Source organism: Diceros bicornis, chromosome 18 (assembly GCF_020826845.1).
Source record: "Diceros bicornis minor isolate mBicDic1 chromosome 18, mDicBic1.mat.cur, whole genome shotgun sequence".
NCBI classification, from domain to species: Eukaryota; Metazoa; Chordata; class Mammalia; order Perissodactyla; family Rhinocerotidae; genus Diceros; species Diceros bicornis.
Window position 1 is genome coordinate 21,219,596 of NC_080757.1, and position 21,843 is coordinate 21,241,438.

Below are 21,843 nucleotides of genomic sequence, written 5' to 3' on the forward strand. Positions count from 1 at the left end.
GCTTTGCTGAGTTCTGAGTCCTTCTAGTGAATCACTGAACCTGAGAGTGGTTTGAGGGACCCCCAAACACCAGGGGCATGTTATCAATCGCTGTGTAATAATATTACCACAAACTTAGTGGTTTCAAACAACTCATTTGTTATCGCACAGTTTCTGTGGGCCAGGAGTCCGGGCACAGCTTAGCTGGGGCTTCTGCTTCGGAGTCTCACAAGCTGCAATCGAAGTGTGAGTTGGGGCCGTGGTGTCATCTGAGGCTCAACTGGGGAAAGATCTGCTTCCAAACTCACATGGTTGTTGGCAGCATTCAGTTCCTCATGGGTTGTTAGACTGAGGGCCTCACTTTCTTGCTGGCATCGGCTGGGGACTGCCCTTGGTTCCTTACCCCGTATGTCTCTGCAGCATAGCTGCTTACTTCTTCAAAGCCAACAAGAGAGAGAAAGTCTCCTAGCTAGATGGACATTAAATCTTATATAATGTAATCACAAAAGAATATAATCACATACATGCCTTCGCTTTTGCCTTATTCTATTGGTTAGAAGCAGGTCCCAGGTCATGCCTACACTCTAGGGGTGGGGATTACACAAGGGCAGGAATACTAGGAGGTGGGGGCTCACGGGGGCCACCTTACAGTCTGTTCGGCACATTTCATACTTGATTTCCCCTCTTTTTTAAAACTATTTTATTATATAGCAGAACAGATACAGAAAACTACACAAAACACATGTGGAGGGTAAGGAATTATTATCAGGTAAACACCACTGTAACTACCCTTCAGGTCAAGAAATAACACCTTGCTACCCACCCCAGAAGCTCTTTCACGTGCCCCATCCCAATCACAAAACCCTCCACCTGAAAGCATTCTTGACTTTTACAGTAATCACTTCCTTGCATTTCTTTAGAATTTTAGCACCCAAATATGCATCCCTAGCCACAAGGTTTAGTCTTGCCCATTAAAAAAAACCCTGACATGTCTTTTTCTTAACAGGTTTGTTGAGATATAATTTACATACTGTAAAACTCACCTATTCAAAGTGTACAAATCAATGTTTTTTAGTATGTGATGTAAAACCATTACCATAATCTAATTTTAGAATATTTTTATCACCTCCAGAAAGAACCCTCATACCCATTAGCAGTTGATATATCTTTTAAGTCTCCTAATCTACATGCTTCTCCCTCCCTTTCTTTTCCTTACAATTCATCTGTAGGACCCCAGGCTGGGTTAGCACCTATCTTGAAGGTGTGGAAATTCAACTCTGTTGGACTGGGTTGAGCAGAAAGCCTTGCCGCACAAACCACCCAGGCATCCTTTGATAGTGCATTTAACCTCTTTGCCTCTCTCCCCTGTAAAATGGAAATAATTATTATTTTCCCTTCTTTGCCTTCCTCAAAGGGTTGCTGAAAGAATTAAATAAAGTAACAGGTGTGGAAATTGGAAAAATGCCAAGGTGTTTACAACCCCAGCAACACTGACAGAACTGTATTTTAATATCATGTGCCTGGACCTCTAATATCTTGAGGTTCACACCTAATTTCTGTACATAGCCTCAAAAACAGAGACAAGCAGGGCCGGCCCCATGGCTTAGCGGTTAAGTGCGCGCGCTCTGATGCTGGCGGCCCGGGTTCGGATCCCAGGCGCGCACCGACGCACCACTTCTCCAGCCATGCTGAGGCCAAGTCCCACATACAGCAACTAGAAGGATGTGCAACTATGACATACAACTATCTACTGCGGCTTTGGGGGGATAAATAAATAAATAAAGTTCAAAAGAAAAAAAAAAACGGGCAAGCAGAATTCTTCTGCGTGATCTACTGATTTGCTCTCTGAGCCTCATGACCACCCTGTGTGATGGGTATTAACACACAAAGAAGTGGAGACCTGGACAGGGTCAGTGGTTTGTCTAGGGTCAGTCAGCTGGGGTGGCAGAGCTTGGAGCAGGCCCACTCTTCACTCTCAAGTCTCTAACCTTTTTTTTTTGCTGAGGAAGATTCACCCTGAGCTAACATCCACTGCCAGTCTTCCTCTTTTTGTATGTGAGCTGCCACCACAGCATGGCCACTGACAGACAAGTGGTGTAGGTCCACGCCCAGGAACCAAACCCAGAGGGCCAAAGTGGAGTGCACCAAACGTAACCGCTAGGCCACCAGGGCTGGCCCTCAAGTCTCTAACCTTAATACCCTCTGATGAGGGCCCATGCTGAGACCAGGACCTGGCCTTGCACCTTGATAGGACAAAGCTAGCATAAAGCCATGAGGTGCTCTGTTTTCTGGTTGTTGTTGTTGGCGATCCTCGGTTAGTATAGTGGCCTTGGGTTGTCTAAGCAAGGACAATGCTTCTCTCTTTGTGCCAGATGACCATTAAAAGTCTCCCTGTTCTCACTGTCTGCATTATGAAGCTTTTATCTTCTCGCCCAGAGTCACCTTGATGTTTTTTGAAAAGTGCCGAGAATTTAGAGGCCAGAGTTTTAGCCTCTTCAGGTCCTTTGGTGAAATACCATCCTCTCAGGTGGTTTGGATAATGGGGACTCTGTGAGCGTGGGGTTTATCAGCCAGTCACATGATTCCCCCAAACTGGAGCCGAAGCACAAGAATCAGTGAGGTAGAGAATAAAGATTATCGCTTTTGGTTTCCTTGCTTTTGTCTCAAGTTTTCTGTCAGCATATCCCTTCCAGTCCACTGTGGCAAATGGCACGCTTCCCTTGAACAAAACAAAATCCTCCAAAGGGGAAGAACTGAAGCCAGAATGCTGGTGGATGGAGGATCTCTCTCTCGGGTCTGCACTGTGTGGGGGAGGAAATCATCCACTCACAGAGCAAGCTGGAAAGACTTCTCGTGGGAGCAAAGGATCATGAGGAGAGCATCAGGGACTCCTTGGGCACCTTATCTGGAGATGTTTCTCTCAAAAACTTGTGTTTTCTTTCAGGCCTTGTCTTTGTGAAGTCCTTTTATTCTGGGAGTCAGGGAGAAGGGAGTAGCGTTGTCAGTGGTGAGGGCTGCCTCTGTCTCTCCCTCTCTTCCCCTCCGCCTCACACACTCACCCACTGGTGAGGCAGCTACAGAAGGCACTGCTGTGCCCATTATTGGGGTTCAGGGCTTTGGCTTCCTGAAAACCACCTGCTAAGCAGGAAGCTACCACCTTCTTAGCTTCATGGCAACCTCTAATGCAGTTTTATCTATCTGTCCCCTGCTTCTCCTCCCTCAAGCACATTTTTTCTGGAAAAGTTTAATTTGAAGACTTTATTTCCCAGCTGATGGCAGAAACAAACCACAAAATGAAACAATGCTGCTCTCTAGGGAAACTTCTCAGGCCCTCTTGCTTTGGTTGAGGGAGAAGTCCCTTCCGCTGAGCACTTGGGGCTTTTGACAGAAAAGGGAGAATCTTCCTTAGCATATGCTCAGCTCCATCATCCCCCACTCCTGCCTGAGCCCTCAGCCCCAAACCCCAAATTCATCCTCCTCCATCATCGCCCAAAACCCTAATCACTGCATGATCGCTTGTCCTTGCAGAGGATTTAGTCTTCTTTGATTATATTTAGATTATGCTGAAGATTGGTTTTGATTTGGGATTTCCCTTCCTAATCAGCCATAGGTTTTTTTTAGGACAGTGTTTCTCAAACTTCAGCTTTTCATGTGCCATGATTCTCGTTACATCTGCATATCTCCTGTACCATTTTTACTTAATATTTTTTCCTAAACCAACTCACCTTTCCCCCCTCAGGTACATTTATTTCAAAAGGAAACTTGTAAAAATTTAAGTAAATGGAAACCAGAATCATGTGGCTTAAATAGAGGGGTAACCCTAAATATATGTTTCAAGGAAAAGAAAACAATGTGACTAGCTTGGTAATGTTGTCTGTCTAAGGTTCTGAATCGGAGGCTTGCTCCAGAGCTCGCTTGCTCGTGAACTCTCTCTCAAAAGGAGATTATCAGCATTACAGATTTACAGAGGCTTTCACCTTCACTTAATCAGGATAGAAAGACAATAGAAAAGGGACAAACTTTCTGGCCACAAGAGTCACTATTTCTAATGTCCCTGCACCATCTATAATTATCTCTTGTTCTGCCACTTTGGGAAACATGATTCTAAGAGATTGGTCTAGTGCAATAGGGAAGACTGTGTCTTCCTTTCCTGCTCAGTGAAATTGTTTCACCTTTATTTTTCAAAATAAATATGTCCCGGGCAAGCAACCTATGGCTTTGACTGGTGACAATCTCCAGGAATGCCTGGGAGTTACCATGGATCTTTTCTCTTACCACCTTCTGTACAATTAGTCACCAAGTTCTGACACTGGATTCTGCCTTCTCAAATCATGTCAACTCTGGCCCCTCCTCCTCCCTCTGCATCTACGTTCTGGTGCAGACTCTCATCACTTCTCTCCCTGATTATTTTAACTCAAGCCCCTCTATCTCTAGTCAGAACCCCCTTCTCATCTATTCTCATTCTGCTAACGTGAGCATTCCAAAACACAAATCAGATTATGTCGCTCCTCTGCTTAAAACTCCCCAGCGCTCCTCGGTGCCTATAGCAGGAAGTTCCACTTCTTAGCTCTGCTCTTGATACCGGCCCAGGACAAGGCTGACTTGAGGGAAGTCATATTGTAACTTACAATAACCTCTAACCAACCCACCCAGCTGTATATGTTTCACCTTGCACGTAGCCTAGGTGATAAATAGCTACCCTCCAGGAAACATGCAGGCTCTGTAGATTTTATAATCCTGGCTGACACATGTACCACCCTGTAGTGATAAAGGATGATTTTGTTCTTCTGAGTTTCTTAGGAATATGATGACCTCCTCAGAGAAGAACCCCATCTATGCTGGCATCCATCAATGATGACAACTGAAAGACCTGGTGTGGTGTCTCTGGTCACCGATGCCAGATGGTCGACATTCCCGAGTCCCTCCTTCACAGCCCACTAGCCCTATATAACTGCTTAAACTTTGTGCTTGTTTAAGATGGCCTTTGGGACATGAGTCCACCATCTTCTGATTTTGCTGGCTAATTGAATAAATCCCTTTCTTGACCCCGACTTATCTTGCAATTGATTGGCTTCAGGGTCACAGCAAGCAGAACAAGCCCTTGCTCAGCTACACTCTTACCTACCTCTAGCCCCCATTTCCTGTCATCCTCCCACATACACCCTCGACCCCAGCCGCCCTGCTGTGTGTCACATTGTGTACTTTTGCACATCCAGTTTGTTTTGCCTGGAGTGTCCTCCCTTGTCCAGAGGGAAGTCACCTTTGAAAATGGTGTAGGGGCCAGCCCAGTGGCATAGTGGTTAAGTTCATGCATTCCGCTTTGGTGGCCCGGGGTTCTCAGCTTCAAATCCCAGGTGCAGACCTACACAGTGCTCATCAAGCCATGCTGTGGCGGTGTCCCACATGCAAAATAGAGGAAGATTGGCACAGATGTTAGCTCAGGGACAATCTTCCTCAAGCAAAAAGAGGACGATTGTCAACAGATGTTAGCTCAGGGCCAATCTTCCTCACCAAAAACAAACAAAAAAAAGAAAATGGTGCACAATGAGTTCAGATCAGATTAAAGCTGACCCACTAACATTAAGAGCAAGTACAGGAAGGCCACTCAGGCTAAAGACATGGTCGTTTTCCTAGGAGCTTTCTGGGGATATTTGCATCTTTGCTGGGTTAGGGCACTGTATTGCCTGGGAGGTCATCTGTGAACACAACCATGCAGGGAGAGCAGATTACTGGAAGGAATGGGTACAGTCACACGTCTGGCTGGTTTGGGCTAGATGTGGGATGGGAGGGAGGAGGTAGAGAGATTTAGATTAGGAGATGCTACCTCTTATGGAAGGTTTTTGAAAGGGGCAGTTTAGGTACATAGAGAATGATTTGGAAGATTCTGATGAGAAGAAAGAGGGATACCTAAAAATGAACTGCCTTGTCCACAACTTGCCTCCCATAATAAATCTGTGGTGTCCCTAGCACCTAGCACAGAGCCTCGCACATGGTGGAAACAATAAATATTTGTTAAATGACTTAATAAACATTAGATCTTACATTAATGTCTCACTTAAAGCATTGCTATTCTTCTAAATATTTCTATTAATTTTATTTAAGAGATGTAATTATTAACTTTGACATTTTACAAAAGATAGTTATACCAAAACTTAATTCATAATCTTTTTTTTTAATTTTATTTATTTATTTTTTCCCCCGAAGCCCCAGTAGATAGTTGTACGTCATAGTTGCACAACCTTCTAGTTGCTGTATGTGGAACGTGGCCTCAGCATGGCCAGAGAAGCAGTGCATCGGTGCGCACCCGGGATCCGAACCCGGGCTGCCAGTAGCGGAGTGCTCGCACTTAACTGCTAAGCCACGGGGCCAGTCCTAATTCATAATCTTTAACACATTTTTTCTGTTTTTTGTACTCTCATCTAATATTTATGTACATCCATTAGTTTTTAATTACCCAATTAACGCATTTGCATGCTTGTAAACATTCAATATTGCAAAAGTATAAAGGGTAAATGTTGCATAAGTGAATATACCATACCTAGTTTTTATATAGTTGTAATTGTATATGTGGTTTTATATTTCTGTTTTTTCACTTATTTTATACTTTTCCATATCTTTAATAGTTATTAGTTTTAATGACTGCAAAAATTCCAATAATTTTATTTCATATTTAATTTAGCTATTTGTCTATAAGTGTATGTTTTTCCATTTTAACTTTTGTGTAATGTTATAAATAGAATATGTATATGTACATATAGTTCTTCTTTTGAATTATTTTCTTGAAATATATTTAATTGTGGTGATTTCTTTGCAGAGATAAACAGAAATTATAAATTTACTGTTCTATGGAATTTTTTGTTTTGTAGAAATAGCCTGTGGCCTAAAAAATTTTGAGAATCACTGGTGGGTATATATAGCAAGTCAGCCAAAATTTTAATGTCTCTACAGTGATTAAAAATTATATTAAATGCATTTTTGCCTTTCAGAGTTTACAATTTGGGCGGGCAGTCTAATCAATTTGCCCTTGGAAAGATAATGCAAGTCAGCAAATTAATTCCAAAATTAAAAATGCAGCTGTTAAGGTTTGTGATTTGTGAGTGTGAACTATGTGTTAAGCAACGTGATAAATGCTTTACCTGCATTATTTTATTTAGATCTCAAAAGAGTCCTATGAGATAGCTCTATTTTGCAGATGAGGTTTACGGTTTTCAGAGGGGTTATGTAACTTGTCCAATGTCTCACAGCTGGCAAAGTACTGGAGGTGAAAACTAGGCTGCAGAGCCCATGCTCTTAACCATTCCCTAAGGGAATTCAGGCCAGCTGGAGGGAGGATGGTCTGAGAGGCTTCTCAATATCAATTATCTCTTAATTGAGAGTATTTGTTTTACAATTTGTATCTGAAAGGAGCTTGAGAGAATTAAAAAGAAAACTGGATGCAACCTTATTAGCAGAACTTGTCTGGAAAACTTTCAACATGGTTAGTTATAATCAAATGCCTTTTAATAAGTAATTGTGCTGAGTGACGTATCTTGCTGCCAAATCAAGCAAACAGAATCTGTGTCCTCTAGAGTCTGATCCATGTGACTATGCAGAGGACATGGATGTTTGAACAATGAACCAAGAACAAGTGCATTAAAAGGCAAGATAAAATATTTACCCTGAATCAAAGCATTGCACTTTTCTGCTCCAGCAGAGCAGGCTTGGCAAGAAAAGGAAGTCTTCCTGGAAGGAATGGGAGACCAAAGTGAAGAATGGGCAGATAATGGATACTGCTTTGGGTTTAACTTAAGAGACCAAAGATAGATGGGTCTGAAGAGTGGGACTGATGCCAGCCTGTCTTGTTTGGCCTCCTGCCCAGGACTGTGTTTAACTCACCAATCAGAGACCAGCCTCTTGTTCTACCCAATGTCAGTCATTTAACACACACTATATCTTCTACCCAGCTTGCCTGCTCACTGGCCCGGGGTATTCTACTGTCCTGAGACTCAGAAGAGAGTCTGGGTTGCAAGTTTCTCATTTGATAGGCATAAAAGATGGATCCTCTTATCTCCTGGCAAAAGTGCTTGGTTCAGACCTCCCTATGTCCACTGCACAGCTGAGGAGGCATGAAGTCTGTCTTGTGAAGGTAGAGCTCCTTCCTAGCAGCTTTCTAGAGGAGAGTTCCATCAGTGCCTTCTACATACCAATCTATCCTCTTGGCTTTATCCAATCTACTTAATATACAGTAATCAATCTGTTCTATCCCAACAGTAAATTTCACTGCCAACAACTCCATTCTCTGGCTTGTGTTTTGCCGCAGTGTGTGTCATCATGTGGCTCTATTCTCAGGCTCAGAGAGGTATACAGAAGTCACTTCCCTCACGATTTATTTTATTTACCCAACATTTATATAACATTGACCATGTACCAGGCACTATTTCCTATTATACGTTTTCCTATTATATTAACTCATTTAATCTTCGGAACAATCCTATGAGGTGTTATTCCCATTTGGCAGATGAGGCACAAAGAACTTAAGCAATTTGCCCAATGACGCACAGCTAGTAAATGGCAAAGCTGAGGCTCAGACCTAGGCAGGCTGACTCCCGAGTCCCTACTCTTAACCACTGAGCTATGCTGTCTCCAGGAGAACTTCAGAGTAACCCTTGATGGATGTCTGTTAACATCAGGAGAAGGGCATAAAGCTCAAGGCAAGGCAGGTGGCCAGAACTTCAGAAGTGTAGCTGATCAGGAGACGGAGAGGGTCTGTAAAAAGAAACTTACATTGCCTGGGAGGTATACTCCTGCAGGTTGGACGCCCCCATCCCACTTTAGTGAGTGTTGGCCTCCCTTTGTACCCAACCATTAATTGTTGCCTGCTGTAGCTGCTTGCTGGTTGTCTCCTTTCTGCAGCCCTTGAGTCTCGATTTTTAAGTGTTTTATTTACAAAGGAGTTTGCAGTATTATCTCTGTGATGTTCCCCCCAAATAAACTCTTCTTCCTAGTCCCCTGCCTTCCAGACATTTCCCCATGCCAAAGCCTTTACCCAGTACTCATGTACACCACCACGAAGCCCTTGTCTCTTGTCACGCTCGTGGAGGAGTCCCACAGAATTAACATTGCCAGCCACTGGCAATGCTGATCTGGAGCTCTTGGGGTCAAAACTCTCTGCAAAGTCTTGCTTGGGGTGAGCAGTGCCCTAAAGAATTTGCCCCTCTTTCAAGGGCCTTTGTTCTTTGTGACCTGATATTTGTGTAATTTCTTTTTCTTTTCTTTTCTTTTTTTTTTGTGAGGAAGATCAGCCCTGAGCTAACATCCATGCCAATCTTTTTTTGCTGAGGAAGACCGGCCCTGGGCTAATGTCTGTGCCCATCTTCCTCCACTTTATATGGGACACCGCCACAGCACAACCTGACAAGAGAAGGTCAGGAGGACATTAAAGCAATGTTAGAAAAATCAGTAAGAGTTTATTATCCAGTGCCACCTATGTGTCCAGCATTGCGCTGGGCAGGCCTATGTAAAGAGAAGTATCAGAAGACCTTGCCTACAGTAAACCCCATAGAGAGAGGAAAGTCACTTAGTTTGGCTACAAAGAAATGAATCTGTTTACATAGAGAGTGTAAAAACTAATCTCTTTATTTAGAATTGTATTTTATAAACGTCACAGGTAAAAAGCAGCTAGGGTTCTGGGCTTTGGGTAGTGGAAGGGCTCGATCCCGGGAGCCAGTCATCCTTTACTCAACCGAGCACTATCGAGGGCTATTATCCAATAAGGTAGAGATACTGCTGAAAACCAGGTAGATAGATCGCTGCCCTCCTGGGATTTGTAGTCTGATGAGAATATTCCCGCCCTGAGTTACTGCCAAGCTCTAGCTACGTGACCTTGGACAAGGAACTTCTCCTGCCCCTATGTGGAAAGTAAATGGCGAATCCGACTAGCGAATCTCCCGTTCAATTCCTGGCCCAAAGCGTAACCCCTGGCGGCTGTGCCCAGGTCCGGGCGAGCGAGGCTCCGGGGTCTGCGCTGCGGCTAGCCTAACCGCGGGGGCGCTGCTCAGGCCGGGAGAGCGTTCGCGTTCTGAAAGCGCTTGTTCCTCGCGGCGCCCCGTCGGCCGGCCGCCGCCGCCCGCGGAGCCGGAGGAGGCGGAGCTGGCGCCGTCCGGGCTCCCGAGCGGGGAAGCAGCGGAGGAGGCGGTGCGGCGGCCCCGGGCGGCCGAGGCTCGGGCGGGGCGGCGGGTGAGGCTGGCAGGCGGCCTCGGCAGCGCGGGGAGAGCGGCGCCGCGGGGTGGGCGCTCCCGGCGAGAGGAGTCCGCTCCATGCTTGCGGGCCGAGCCCGGCCCCTGCGAGCCGCAGACATGAAGAAAGACGTGCGGATCCTGCTGGTGGGAGAACGTGAGTCCGCGCGCCGGGCCGCGAGCCACCGCAGCCCCTGCCGCCCCTGCCCCTGCCGCCGCGGGCCTGCTCGCCCCTCACAGCCCTGCTTTCCCCGCTGCGCGCCCCCAGGCCTCCCAGCGCCTTAGCTCTTCTGTTTCGGCTGCCTGCAGGCGGCCCTCAACCTCTTATCTCACCTGCGCCCTCCTAAGACCTCCTTCCCCTGTCCCTCAGTCGTCGTCCCAAGCCAGGTCCCCATTAGGCTGTGACCGCTCGGCCTCATCCCTCCGAAGGTTCTCTCCTCTTTTTCCTCTTCGAATCCTTTCCTTCTGGGCCTCGGCTTTTCCGAGGCCGCCTCCTTTCAGACCCTTTCGCCCTCCGTGCAGATTCCCTTGTCACTGCCAGGCAGGTGCCGGAACAGGCAGACTGACCAATTGGGATGGTGTGAACCGGCTCCCGGGGAAGCCAGGGGGGAGGGGTGGAGAACTATTCGACTTGTGGGCAAGGTCAGGTTTCTGCATTTTTTTGCGCTCGCCGTTTTCCCTCTCTCTATAGGCATTGACGTTAAGGCATGGCGCGTTTTTAGCGATACTAGTACTTTGAATTAGAATGACTCCTGAGACACCCGATATTTCCTCAAAAATTTAGTGTCAACTTCAAGTTATGCAAGTTGTACAAGTGCTCAATGAATGAATATTTATCTGGGGAGGGTCATTCAGTTGAGAGAATTATTGTTACCCTAAAGCCTAATTTTTTTTTCTCTTTTTAAGCATTATTTATTCCATAGCTACTTGGTAATTAATTTATAAATAACAACAGGCACACATGAGACCCAAACAAACACGCAGACACATAAGATCCCTAAAGATTTTTAGATTTCACCTTTTGAAGATATAATAAAGGAGAAATGCCTTCTGTTCACTGACTTGGGGACGGAACAGCAGGGACTTCTTGATATCATGTGCGAGTTACATGACTCAGTGGGCAGGACTAAAATAAGAAGAAAGTGGGCTGGCAGGGACTGGGTTGTTTGTTTTAAAGTACGTTAGTGAATACTCCGCCGTTGCTGTTTTTGAAGCATTCTATTCTAAACCCCATTCCATTTTAGAGTAGCCCCTCCAGGGCACTGTGATGCACTCCCAAGGAAGAAAGCTAAGACATTTTTACCCTCTTCTGTAGTGTTCTTTGATGTTCATTGAAATCTCTGTTCACCTGCTGTTTGGAGAAATCTTCCTTTAGAATCAGAATTTAGAAGTAAGCTTAGCCAGACACAGTTTACTTTTTGGTTTGCAGTTGTGAACTTGAGCCCTTATAACTGTGTCTTAATCTGTATTTTGCATGGACTTCCTTGACAAAGTTTAGAAAGGTGTTATTTAACATATGATTCATGCTGATGAATTTGGGACAAGATAGAGAAAGTGAGTAGATGACCCGGTTAAAAGACTGATCCTTGAGGCTGGCCCGGTGGCCTAGTGGTTAAGTTCCACATGCTCCACTTCAGCAGCCGGGATTTGGTTCCTGGGCGTGGATCTACGTCACTCATCTATCAGTGGCCATGCGGCGGCGGCAGCCCACATACAAAATAGAGGAAGATTGGCAAGGGATGTTAGCTCAGGGCCCTTAACAGTATCATAAAATAGTTTTATAGTATAGTAATTTTTAATACTAATTTTTTAAAAGCAAAAATCTTGTGTTTTGGTTTTAGTTTTGAATATAGGTAGCGGTTACATATAATCAGTAGTCTGTAAAACATCTAAATAGAAATACTGTACATATGTAAGATATATTATTAGCCTTAGGACACTTAAGGTAAAATGTTAGTATTACTTATTTGTAAATAGATAAAAGGATTAAAAATTTGTTAGAAAAATTACAAGCCATGTTCTGCAGAAATGAAAGGGAATAAGAGAATTGGTAAATGTGTACATGCAAGAGTTTTTTGATCATAGGGAGAAACTTGACACAAGAGAAAGCCTTAGTTTTTGAGGAAGACATTTTTCTTAAAAAGGGTGATACCAAAAGCGTTAGGCCAGCTACCACATATATATATATATAATTCACAAAAATATTAGAGTTATACTTATTTGAAACATGTAATTTTAGTTATATTACAGGCTGGTATTTTGGAGGGAAATGTTTGAAGCATTAGTGTTTGAGACTTAATGTAAATATTTGACAGCTCTCAGCCCAGCTTTGGTGCTTTAAATGCTAGGTAAACATAAGTGTGACCAAGGCTATTTTAATACTGGTCTGATACACGGATTTATCAGGAAAACCACTTTTTTAGGAAAAAGTGATAGTAATTCAGTTGTAGTTTTAAGATGGTTAACTAAGGGGACTGGGAAAAGCAAAGAAGGGGACTGGGAAAAGCAAAGAAAAAGGAGCATCATCTCTGGTGTGCAGCCTGTTCCTCCTCTATTGCTTCAGTACGTTTTATTGCTCTTAGTATCTGTCCCTGAACCACACAGCAGCAGCTGCATTCACTGAAGCTCCGAAATAGTTGTGAATGGTTTCAACATTCTGTTGGCTAAACCTATACTGTACTCTGGAGGTGAAATGGATCTTTTCTTGGCCCATCCAGAATCTGGATTTTGATCCATCCAGGCTTTAATGCTAACTAATTGCTTAATGTCTATTTAGTGCTCAGATCAGAGAAGCTAGGCTGTCTATAAATTTTAAGGTATTTATTTGCAGAGAAAGACCAAGTGTTTTAAATATCATCTAGACCTTGTCCTTTTTTTTTGCTGAGGAAGAGTTGCCTTGAGCTAACCTCTGTTGCCCATCTTCTTTTTGCTGAGGAAGATTTACCCTGAGCTAACATCTGTTGCCAATCTTCCTCTATTTCTTTTGTGAGCCGCCACCACAGCATGGCCACTGACAAGTAGTGTAGGTCTGCACCTGGGAACTGAACCCTGGGGCCACCTAAGTGGAGCATGCCAAACTTAACCGTTAGGCTGCCGGGGCTGGCCCTGCACCTTGTCTTAATTGAACATATTGAATACCATTCAGGCCAAATCAAAAGTCAATCACCATTCTTTAAACAAAACAAAAATTTAAAAATGCGACCACACAAAACGTAGTTCTTCAGGTTATGATTTTTCATGGTCAGATTTGTTGGCTGGAATTTGTATTTAACTAGATATGCATTAGTTTGCTTAGCAAATATCCTTGTTACAATAAAATTAGCATGAGCCTTGTTACCCTTTTATCTAAATCATGTAGCTACATTAAAAGTACACAAGATAGTTTTAGTGAAGCCTTGTTTTTAAATTACATTTAGCTGTATTTTTCTTCTACTGGTCAAATTCATTAAGCAAGTGGAACTGTTATCCTCTTTGTAAATTAATCTGATAGTTTTTACCTGATTTGTCTAACTGATTAGTTTATCGAAACCTCTGCCAAACTAGTTCAAGCCTCCATTGGCTCTGGCCTAGGTTTTTGTAATATCTCCTTAACTGGTCTCCCTGCTTCTAATTTCGTCCATTCTCCGTGTAGCAGGCAGAGTCATCTTTAAAAAATATCTCAGATCCTGTTACCCATTTTTAAAATTCTCCAGTGATTTCTACTTTCACTTAGAATAGAGTCCAAACTTTTTAACACGGGCCTACAAAGTCATTCACAATCTGGCCCTTGCTTTGCTCTTGTACTGCTCTCTCCTTCACTGCTTTCTCTACAAGAATGCCCTGACCCAGGCATTATCCCCACTCCCCTGTGTATTTGTTCACTTGTTTTTTTGTTACATGGGCTAGAAAGTAAGCTCCATGAGAGCAGGGGCTTTGTCTTGTTTATTGCTATATGCCCAGAGCCTAGAATAGGCCTGGCACAAAGTAGGCACTCAGTTGATGAAAGAATGAGTGAGTTCAAGCTAGTTCCATTTATTTAGACTTTCCTTGTTTTCCAAACCACTCCTCTCAGTCCTAAAAACGTGACCGTTCTCCTTTCTTAAATCCAGTCTGCTGTGGTTATTGTTAGGATTTGAAGGGGCAGCATTCATTCAGTCTCTTGTTCCATGTCATCAGTTTTGTTTTGTCTAGGAAGTTCCTGTGTTCTGGCAATAAAGTAGACCAATGACTTATAATGAGAATGCCAAGTCTATTCCATGTCTTAGCTGCCAGGAATTATAGTCGTCAAAAGAAGTCAGCTTCTCCTTGAAACGCCAGAGGTCATCTTAGAGGTTTGAAGAGATTGGGGAAAGAGTCTTCTAAACCAGGTATAAGAGTCAAAGAGACTTCAGGAATAAGCTAACATTTATTTTAGAAAGAAAACTTTTGGGCCGGCCCCGTGGCTTAGCGGTTAAGTGCTCGCGCTCCGCTACCGGCAGCCCGGGTTCGGATCCCGGGCGCGCACCGACGCACCGCTTGTCCGGCCATGCTGAGGCCTCGTCCCACATACAGCAACTAGAAGGATGTGCAGCTATGACATACAACTATCTACTGGGGCTTTGGGGAAAGAAAAAAAAGGAGGAGGATTGGCAATAGATGTTAGCTCAGAGCCGGTCTTCCTCAGCAAAAAGAGGAGGATTGGCATGGATGTTAGCTCAGGGCTGATCTTCCTCACAAAAAAAAAAAGAAAACTTTCTACAGTCCTTTTAAAGCCACGTTGCTCTCCATTCTAGTCTTCGTTAGAATGATATTTGACGATTACACTGCTCCAGTTTCAATTGCGTTTAGTACCTGAAGTCCATTAGAGAGTCCATTCTACGTAGTCTATTCTATTCATATAGAGAGTCTATTCTACATCATCCTCACATATGTGTTGAGACCTGTTCTCCACTGTCTTTTTTGCTCCTCTGGCGCTAGTGTTGATCTTGTTTGAAGGAGGGGGTAGACTATAGCATTTGTCCTTTTGCAGCCCACATCATCTGCATATGGTCAGTCAAATTTTCCTTTGGAACAATGCTCAGCTGTTTCCCCAAATGCTAAAGTTTTCCAGTTAAAAATATAACTCAGTAGTCACTCTTCTTCTCCCAGTGTATTCTAATTAGAATAACTTAGGAAGAGCCAACTAGGCTTTTTAATAAAGAAGCAGATAAAAATGAGGAGTAGGTCTCTTTGCCACTTGAAGTATGGGCTGTGTTGTTATCAAGAAAAATAGCCAATATGGCTGGTAGGGTGGTAATTGGAGCCACAGAATGTTATTTCTGCTTCATGAATATTAGGAATTTGCTGTCATTTAGAACTAGATGTTCAAAAGATGTCATGAAAAGACAAAGATAATCTAGATAATTTGTTCTATAGTGAATTATGTCTCCCATGGATGACCTACTTAGAAGTATGGAGTCTCAGACGGAACTATGGCATGTTGTGTTGAACTGAATCAGAAGGCCTTCTGTCCTTCGGGATAATTGTGGCTGTGCTTTTTGTTTTTATAGATCACTTCAATATTTCTCAGACAAAATAGAGGAAATAGAGTCCATCAGATGGCTGGCTAACAAAGGATAATGTTTTTGTCCTCCATATTAATATTTATATTAAATATATTTGTATTAAAATTTATATATAATATTTCATTAAATTTATTTGTATTAATTATAAACTTGTATTATCAAATATCTATTATATATTATATTTATATTAAATATAAAATTTAATTGGTACAATAATTAGAGAGGAGCTTGAAATTTTGTTCCTTTATGGAAATAATTCTTATTTTCTGGAGCAGTTAAAAATATATAGTGTTTATACTCATATTTGCCATTGTTAAGGGACCTTTTTGATTGTAGGCTTATTTAAATAGTTTTTAAAATTTAATATTCTAAAATATTTCCCGTATCTTTAAGGCACTCATTTATTTCTCAAAATGAGCTCAAAAGTGGCCTATTTTAATTTTAAACCTACTGCTTCTTTGGTAGTCTTACTCAAGGTTAGGTAGGTAGGCCTTGAGCGAAGCAAAAAGCCCTAGTTTAGATTCACTGAAGCATTTCTTAACTAAATCACATCTGTGTAATCTTTATTAGTTAAAGTAGCTATCATTTCACTGCTCTTACAGAGGGAAACCCAAAATGATACTAATGGAAATGTGCTCATTTTCTCCCAAGTTCACTGTAATCTGTCTCTCTTGCTCTAATTTTGAAGTTTTTTTTTTAAAAAAGGAAATTGCTCTTGGATTTTTATGTGGAAGAGATTCATGTTCTTTGCTTTTTAAAAGGCCTTTTATTTATACAACTAAAGAAACTAGATGGAATTAAATAGTTTTATCATAATAAGTGCTAAACTGCCTCAGATTCTTTAACAGATAAGGCAGGGTATGAATGAATGAATAAATAAAAATATCACACTCTAAAAGGTAGTATCAATATAAATAACTTCAGTTGAATTATTCCCATTCTTTGGTACCACAGTCTTGTATATCTGTATGATCATGCATAAGTAAAGCTCTGGAACTGTTGTAGTCTTTACAGTGCCTCCTCTCCTGCCAGGGGGTTTCCTTTCCTGTGTCTGGAGCCTGCCCTGTTGCAGTAGACCTGGTGGCAGGTTTGTACTTTGGCAGGAGCCTGCTGCTGCACAGGCAGCCAGTAATGCCCTGATGAGCTGAGCTGTGAAGAAATCTGAATTTCCTCAGAATGTTGGTCTTTCTCTTCTGAAAATATCCCTGGGGATGTAGAGGGTCCATGGGAAAAGCAGAAAGGGGCAATGGCCAGGAAAAGGGTTCTGATCAGTTTTTTTTTCCCCCCCAAAGCCCCAGTGGATAGTTGTATGTCATAGTTGCACATCCTTCTAGTTGCTGTATGTGGGACGCGGCCTCAGCATGGCCGGAGAAGCAGCGCGTTGGTGCGCGCCCGGGATCTGAACCCGGGCCGCCAGTAGCGGAGCGCGCACACTTAACCGCCAAGCCACCGGGCCAGCCCTCTGATCAGTATTAAGAATAGAGATGAGGAAGAATGGATGAATTGTAATGGTTATGGTGAGGGAGGGTACGTTAAAGGTAACACGGGACACCTGTTGAAGGCCTGAATTTTGCTAAGGGATCCTGAGTGATTGTGATTAAGGAGCAACAAATTCCTTAACTTGGAAACTGGTAGGCATTTTAATGTTGGTAACTGACTTAATTTTGACCATTTTGTTTAACATTTTGAGCTGTGGATTAAAAGTTAGATAAGTTTCTTCTGAAACTGGTGAGGGCCTTGGGTTGGTGGGATATAGACAAAATTTTAAAAAGGTAATTCTGAAAAAGGGATTATGAGAAGAATCAAGGTCTTAAGGGTTTTAAGGTAGGCAAATTTCTCAAGGACCGAGCAAGAGTGAGACTTGTTTTCCTTTTGGTTACCAAGGAGCATCTGAGTTACTGAGTATCTGATTTATTTTTCCCGTTTCTCTCATAGTAGGTCAAGGATGAGGAATGTAGAGATGTGTAAGATATCCAGGAGAGTTCTTCAGAAATGGAAAAGTTTCTGGGAACATCTGTGTTGGTGGTAGTTATGGGATTTTGGAGACACTAGGGAAAAAGCTGACATCTCTACTGGGACCAGAAAAGCCTAGAAGTTCAAAGTTCACAGTAATTGTACAGGCATTGGATCTTCTAAAAGTTTCTTGCTTTAAGTACTTTGGAGTTATACTACGTACTAAAATAAATTACATAAAGTATGGAGTCTGATGGACTTGATTGGACATCACAGCAGATTCATTTTTCTGTCTGGTGATCCACAGAGAGCTCTGCTGTGTGTTATTTGTCTTAAATCAGACATCACCACTCTTTGCAAGGAACCTTATTAGGGCTCTCTCCCAAATGTATTCTTCTTGCTCTGCAGCATCAGTTGCCAAGAGAGAAAAATAGACAGGAGGTCCAAGTTCTCGGTTTCCTGATGCTGGAATAAGAGGATGGTGGCTTGGCTCATTTTAAGATAACTGTTTTGCCTCCATTGTGCATAATCATTTGGAATTAGGATGGACTACTGTGGATGTTGAGATGAATAATACCTTGAGCTAGCTGAAGGTTTGGGGTCGTTGGGACCCTAAACAAGGCCATGATGAAAGGAGTTATTTAAGGAAAAAGTTATGAAATGCTGAATATAAGTCAGCAAGTTCTAGGAATTCCTGACCCCATATAGGCCTGGTGAGTCCCACTTTGTTCTTACAGATAGATGAATGTTCTTGCCAAATCACTTTCCCACACACAATTAAAACAGATAACAGACACAATTTGGGGATATGTCTGCCATTTTTAGGGTACGTTACCTAATGTAATGTGCACTTTTTCATGTATTACAGGCCTGTTTTTTAGGTGTGCTACATGATAGTTTAGATTATTCATAGAATATAAACATTGATAGCATATAGTCCAATTTTTTTTTTTAACTGATGAGAAAATTGAGGCCCAGAGAGAGTCAATGACAACCAGGGTCATACTGTTAATGACAAAGCTGGTTCCCAAATCCAAATTTTCACGTCCATTCCAGTGCTCACTTAACTCCTTTAATTCAAACTCATCATCATCACAACTACCATTCGTGTATTTAATGTGTGCCAGGTGTTGTCCTAAGCATTAGACGTCTGTCTTCTTAATTAATCCTCTCACCAATTCTGTGAAGCTGTTCAGCACTGTATTTTATAGATGAACAAACTGAGACTTGATGACTTGCCTGAGGAAACATAGCTAATAAGTGCTAGAACTAAGATTTCAATCTGGTTCTGATTCCAAAACCTGTATTCTTTTTTGGTGAAATATATATATAAAAAGTATAAGAATAATATAACAAATACCCATCACCAGCTTAAGTAATAAAACATTACCAATCAGTTGAAGCCCTCTCCCCATTGCATTTCCCTCTCTTTCCCTCAGAAGTAACCAACCACTTTCCTGAATTTCAAATCTGTGCTCTCAGCCACTAAGCTGTGCAGCTCCCTTTACTCAGGGCATGTGCTAGGAGCTAGGGATTCAACAGTGAACAAGAGAGACACGTTCCCTGCCCTTGTCGAGTTTCCCGTGGGTGATAGTGAAATACTTGTTCCTTAGTCTTCCTGGAGATGCTCCGTAGCTGGTAGGAAATGTCAGGTTTTCAGCAGGGAGGTCCAGGAAGTCCTTCAGGAGACCACTGGTGATATGCTGGAAGGTTGGCTAGGTATTACACACGCGCAATACTGTCTTAAGAGCGCACGTCTTAACTGAGTTTTCATTTTTTCCTGCTAGAGACCAAAGTATAGATTTCTTTTATGAGCTTTTTGATTTTCTACTATGTTTAGAGACTTCTGGGAGAAGTAGATATTTCCTTTTCTTCCTGCCCTTCCCTGCCCCCTTCCCTTTTTTTAATAGAGCGATTGAACATAGCACTTGATCCATACCTCTTTTATGGCAATTTTATCTGTCTTATTTAATATATTTTCCATATTATCCCCACATAGTATCTAAGACTAGACTTTGTATTTAGAGGGCAATTAGGTAAATACTTATCAAATGAACTAATAGTAGGAGTCTGCATAAGAAAGATAGGTCATTTAGAAGCATAAGTTAATACTCTGTATACGTTCTTCTGGTGTTTTTCCTATTTTGGTCCAGGCAGGGGGCAAATGTGCTTGAGTGGAACTCACATTCTTGGATAGAAGGTCTTTACAGTGTCTCTCAGTTTTTTGAGCTATAACTTCTTTTTATAAACACTTAACTCTTCTGCCCACTACATTCTTACAATTTTCTGATACTAGGTGTTCTACAGTTCACTTCAGTTTTGACGCTAACTACCCTGAGCTAGCATCAGATCCCACAAGTTAAAAGGCAAGGTCCCCAACAAGATTACCCTTACTTTAGACACTAGCTGCCAGTGGGGTCCCCATACTACCCACACTTCTTCCAGTCTGACTACAAATTTGGGGCTTCCCATAACCCCCTTAGGTTCGATAATTCACTAGAATGATTCACAGAACTCAGGAAAGTGCTATACTTAGGATTATGCAAATGAACAGCCAGATGAAGAGGTACCTGGGGCGAGGTCTGAAAGGGTCCCCAGTGCGGGAGCTTTTATTCCCATGGAGTGAGGGTGCACTGCCTTCCCGGTGCATCGATATGTTCAACCAGGAAACTCCCCAGAGCTTTGCTGTCCACAGGTTTTATATGGGGTGTCATTATGTAGGTGTGATTGATTAAATCATTGGCTTCGTGCTTGAACTCAATTTCTAGAACACACACCTTCCTCCCTGGAGGTTTTGGGGTAGGGCTGAAAGTTCCGACCCTCTAATCACATGGTTGGCTTTTCTGGCAAACAACCTCCATCCTGAAACTATCTAGGTCCTCCCCTCCCTCTAGTGAGTCGCCTCATTAGGATAAAGCCAAGTATGATTGAAAGAGACCATAACAATAGACACTCCTATCACTCAGGAAATTCCAAGGGATTTTGAAGCTCTGTGCCAGGAATTGGGGGAAAAGGCCAGATGTATTCTTTATTATATCACACCCTCCTTTAATATTGTTTGATATTTCAACATTAATTATTTTTTACTAAAAACTAATTGAACAAGGTAATTTTAGAATTTTTTTTTTATTGCCTCAGCAGTTACCTACTATTCACAGCTCTTCAGTTGCTCTTAAGAAAAGCTTTGGGGACTGGCCTGGTGGCATAGTGGTTCAGTTTGTGTGCTACGCTTTGGTGGCCTGGAGTTGGTGAGTTCTGATCCCAGGCGTGGACATACACACCGCTTATCAAGCCATGCTGTAGCAGGCGTCCCACATATAAAATAAAGGAGGATGGGCACGGATGTTAGCCCAGGGCCAGTCTTCCTCAGCAAAAAGAGGAGGATTGGCAGATGTTAGCTCAGAGCCGATCTCCCTCACAAACAAAACAAAACAAATTAGAAAATTCAGTTCATTATCCAAGCATTTTCAAATATTTGGTTACTGTGTTAATGTAGACTCATACATGTTAAATATGTACCTTATAATCATAACAGTGTGGTGTAAGTTATGTGGCACAGGAGTAGTTTAAAAGAGGAAGGGGAGGGCTCCAGCGGCCCTGGGATGTCTTTAGGGCTGAGGTAGAATTTGAGCTGTCCTTGGGAGATGGTTGATATTTGGAAGAGTAGAAGGGAGAGAGGGAATGATATTTTAGATGAAGAAAACTGTGAGGGGCAGGATTCATCATGGCTCGTTTGTGCTTATACAGAGGAGAATGGCCTTGTTTGAGCAAATCATGTATGTGGGAAATAGTGGGAAATGAGAAAAGATAGATGAGCTGGGGTTAAATTATGCATGAATTTCACAGGCCAGTAGTATAGTTTCACCTTGATGTGGTAGGTAATTGGGAGTCAGGGAAGGCTTTCGATTGGGTGAGTTAGAAAATGAAAAAAATGTGTAAGAAAGATGGACTAGCATTTGTATTGTTGATAGATTAATGAGAGGAGAGACTGGAGAGAGGGTAGAAAGTTGGGAACTGGGAGTTGTTTCAGTAAAAGTACTGTAATTAGGGAAAAGTGGAAACAGAACAAGAAGGAATGAATATTAAAAATTTCAAAAGAATATCTGACAGAACTTGTATGCTAAGTACAGAGGAAGGGGGAATCAAACAGGGCCACAGTTGTTGAATTTTTGCTT

At 42.5% G+C, this 21,843-nt stretch overlaps 1 protein-coding gene across 4 annotated transcripts in view; it reads left to right on the plus strand.

Moving 5' to 3' along the window:
* The first annotated feature begins 10,154 nt into the window (after positions 1-10,154).
* The window catches only part of RHOT1 (ras homolog family member T1), a 58,436-nt gene continuing 46,747 nt past the window's right edge, over positions 10,155-21,843 (plus strand). Inside the window, exon 1 of one of the 4 annotated variants that reach the window (XM_058560335.1) lies at positions 10,155-10,350. In XM_058560335.1, the coding sequence (XP_058416318.1) occupies positions 10,275-10,350 (76 nt within the window). In that variant the 5' untranslated portion in view covers positions 10,155-10,274. The remainder of the gene's footprint in view (positions 10,351-21,843) is intronic. The other 3 variants (XM_058560336.1, XM_058560337.1, XM_058560338.1) reach the window with 3 other exon arrangements.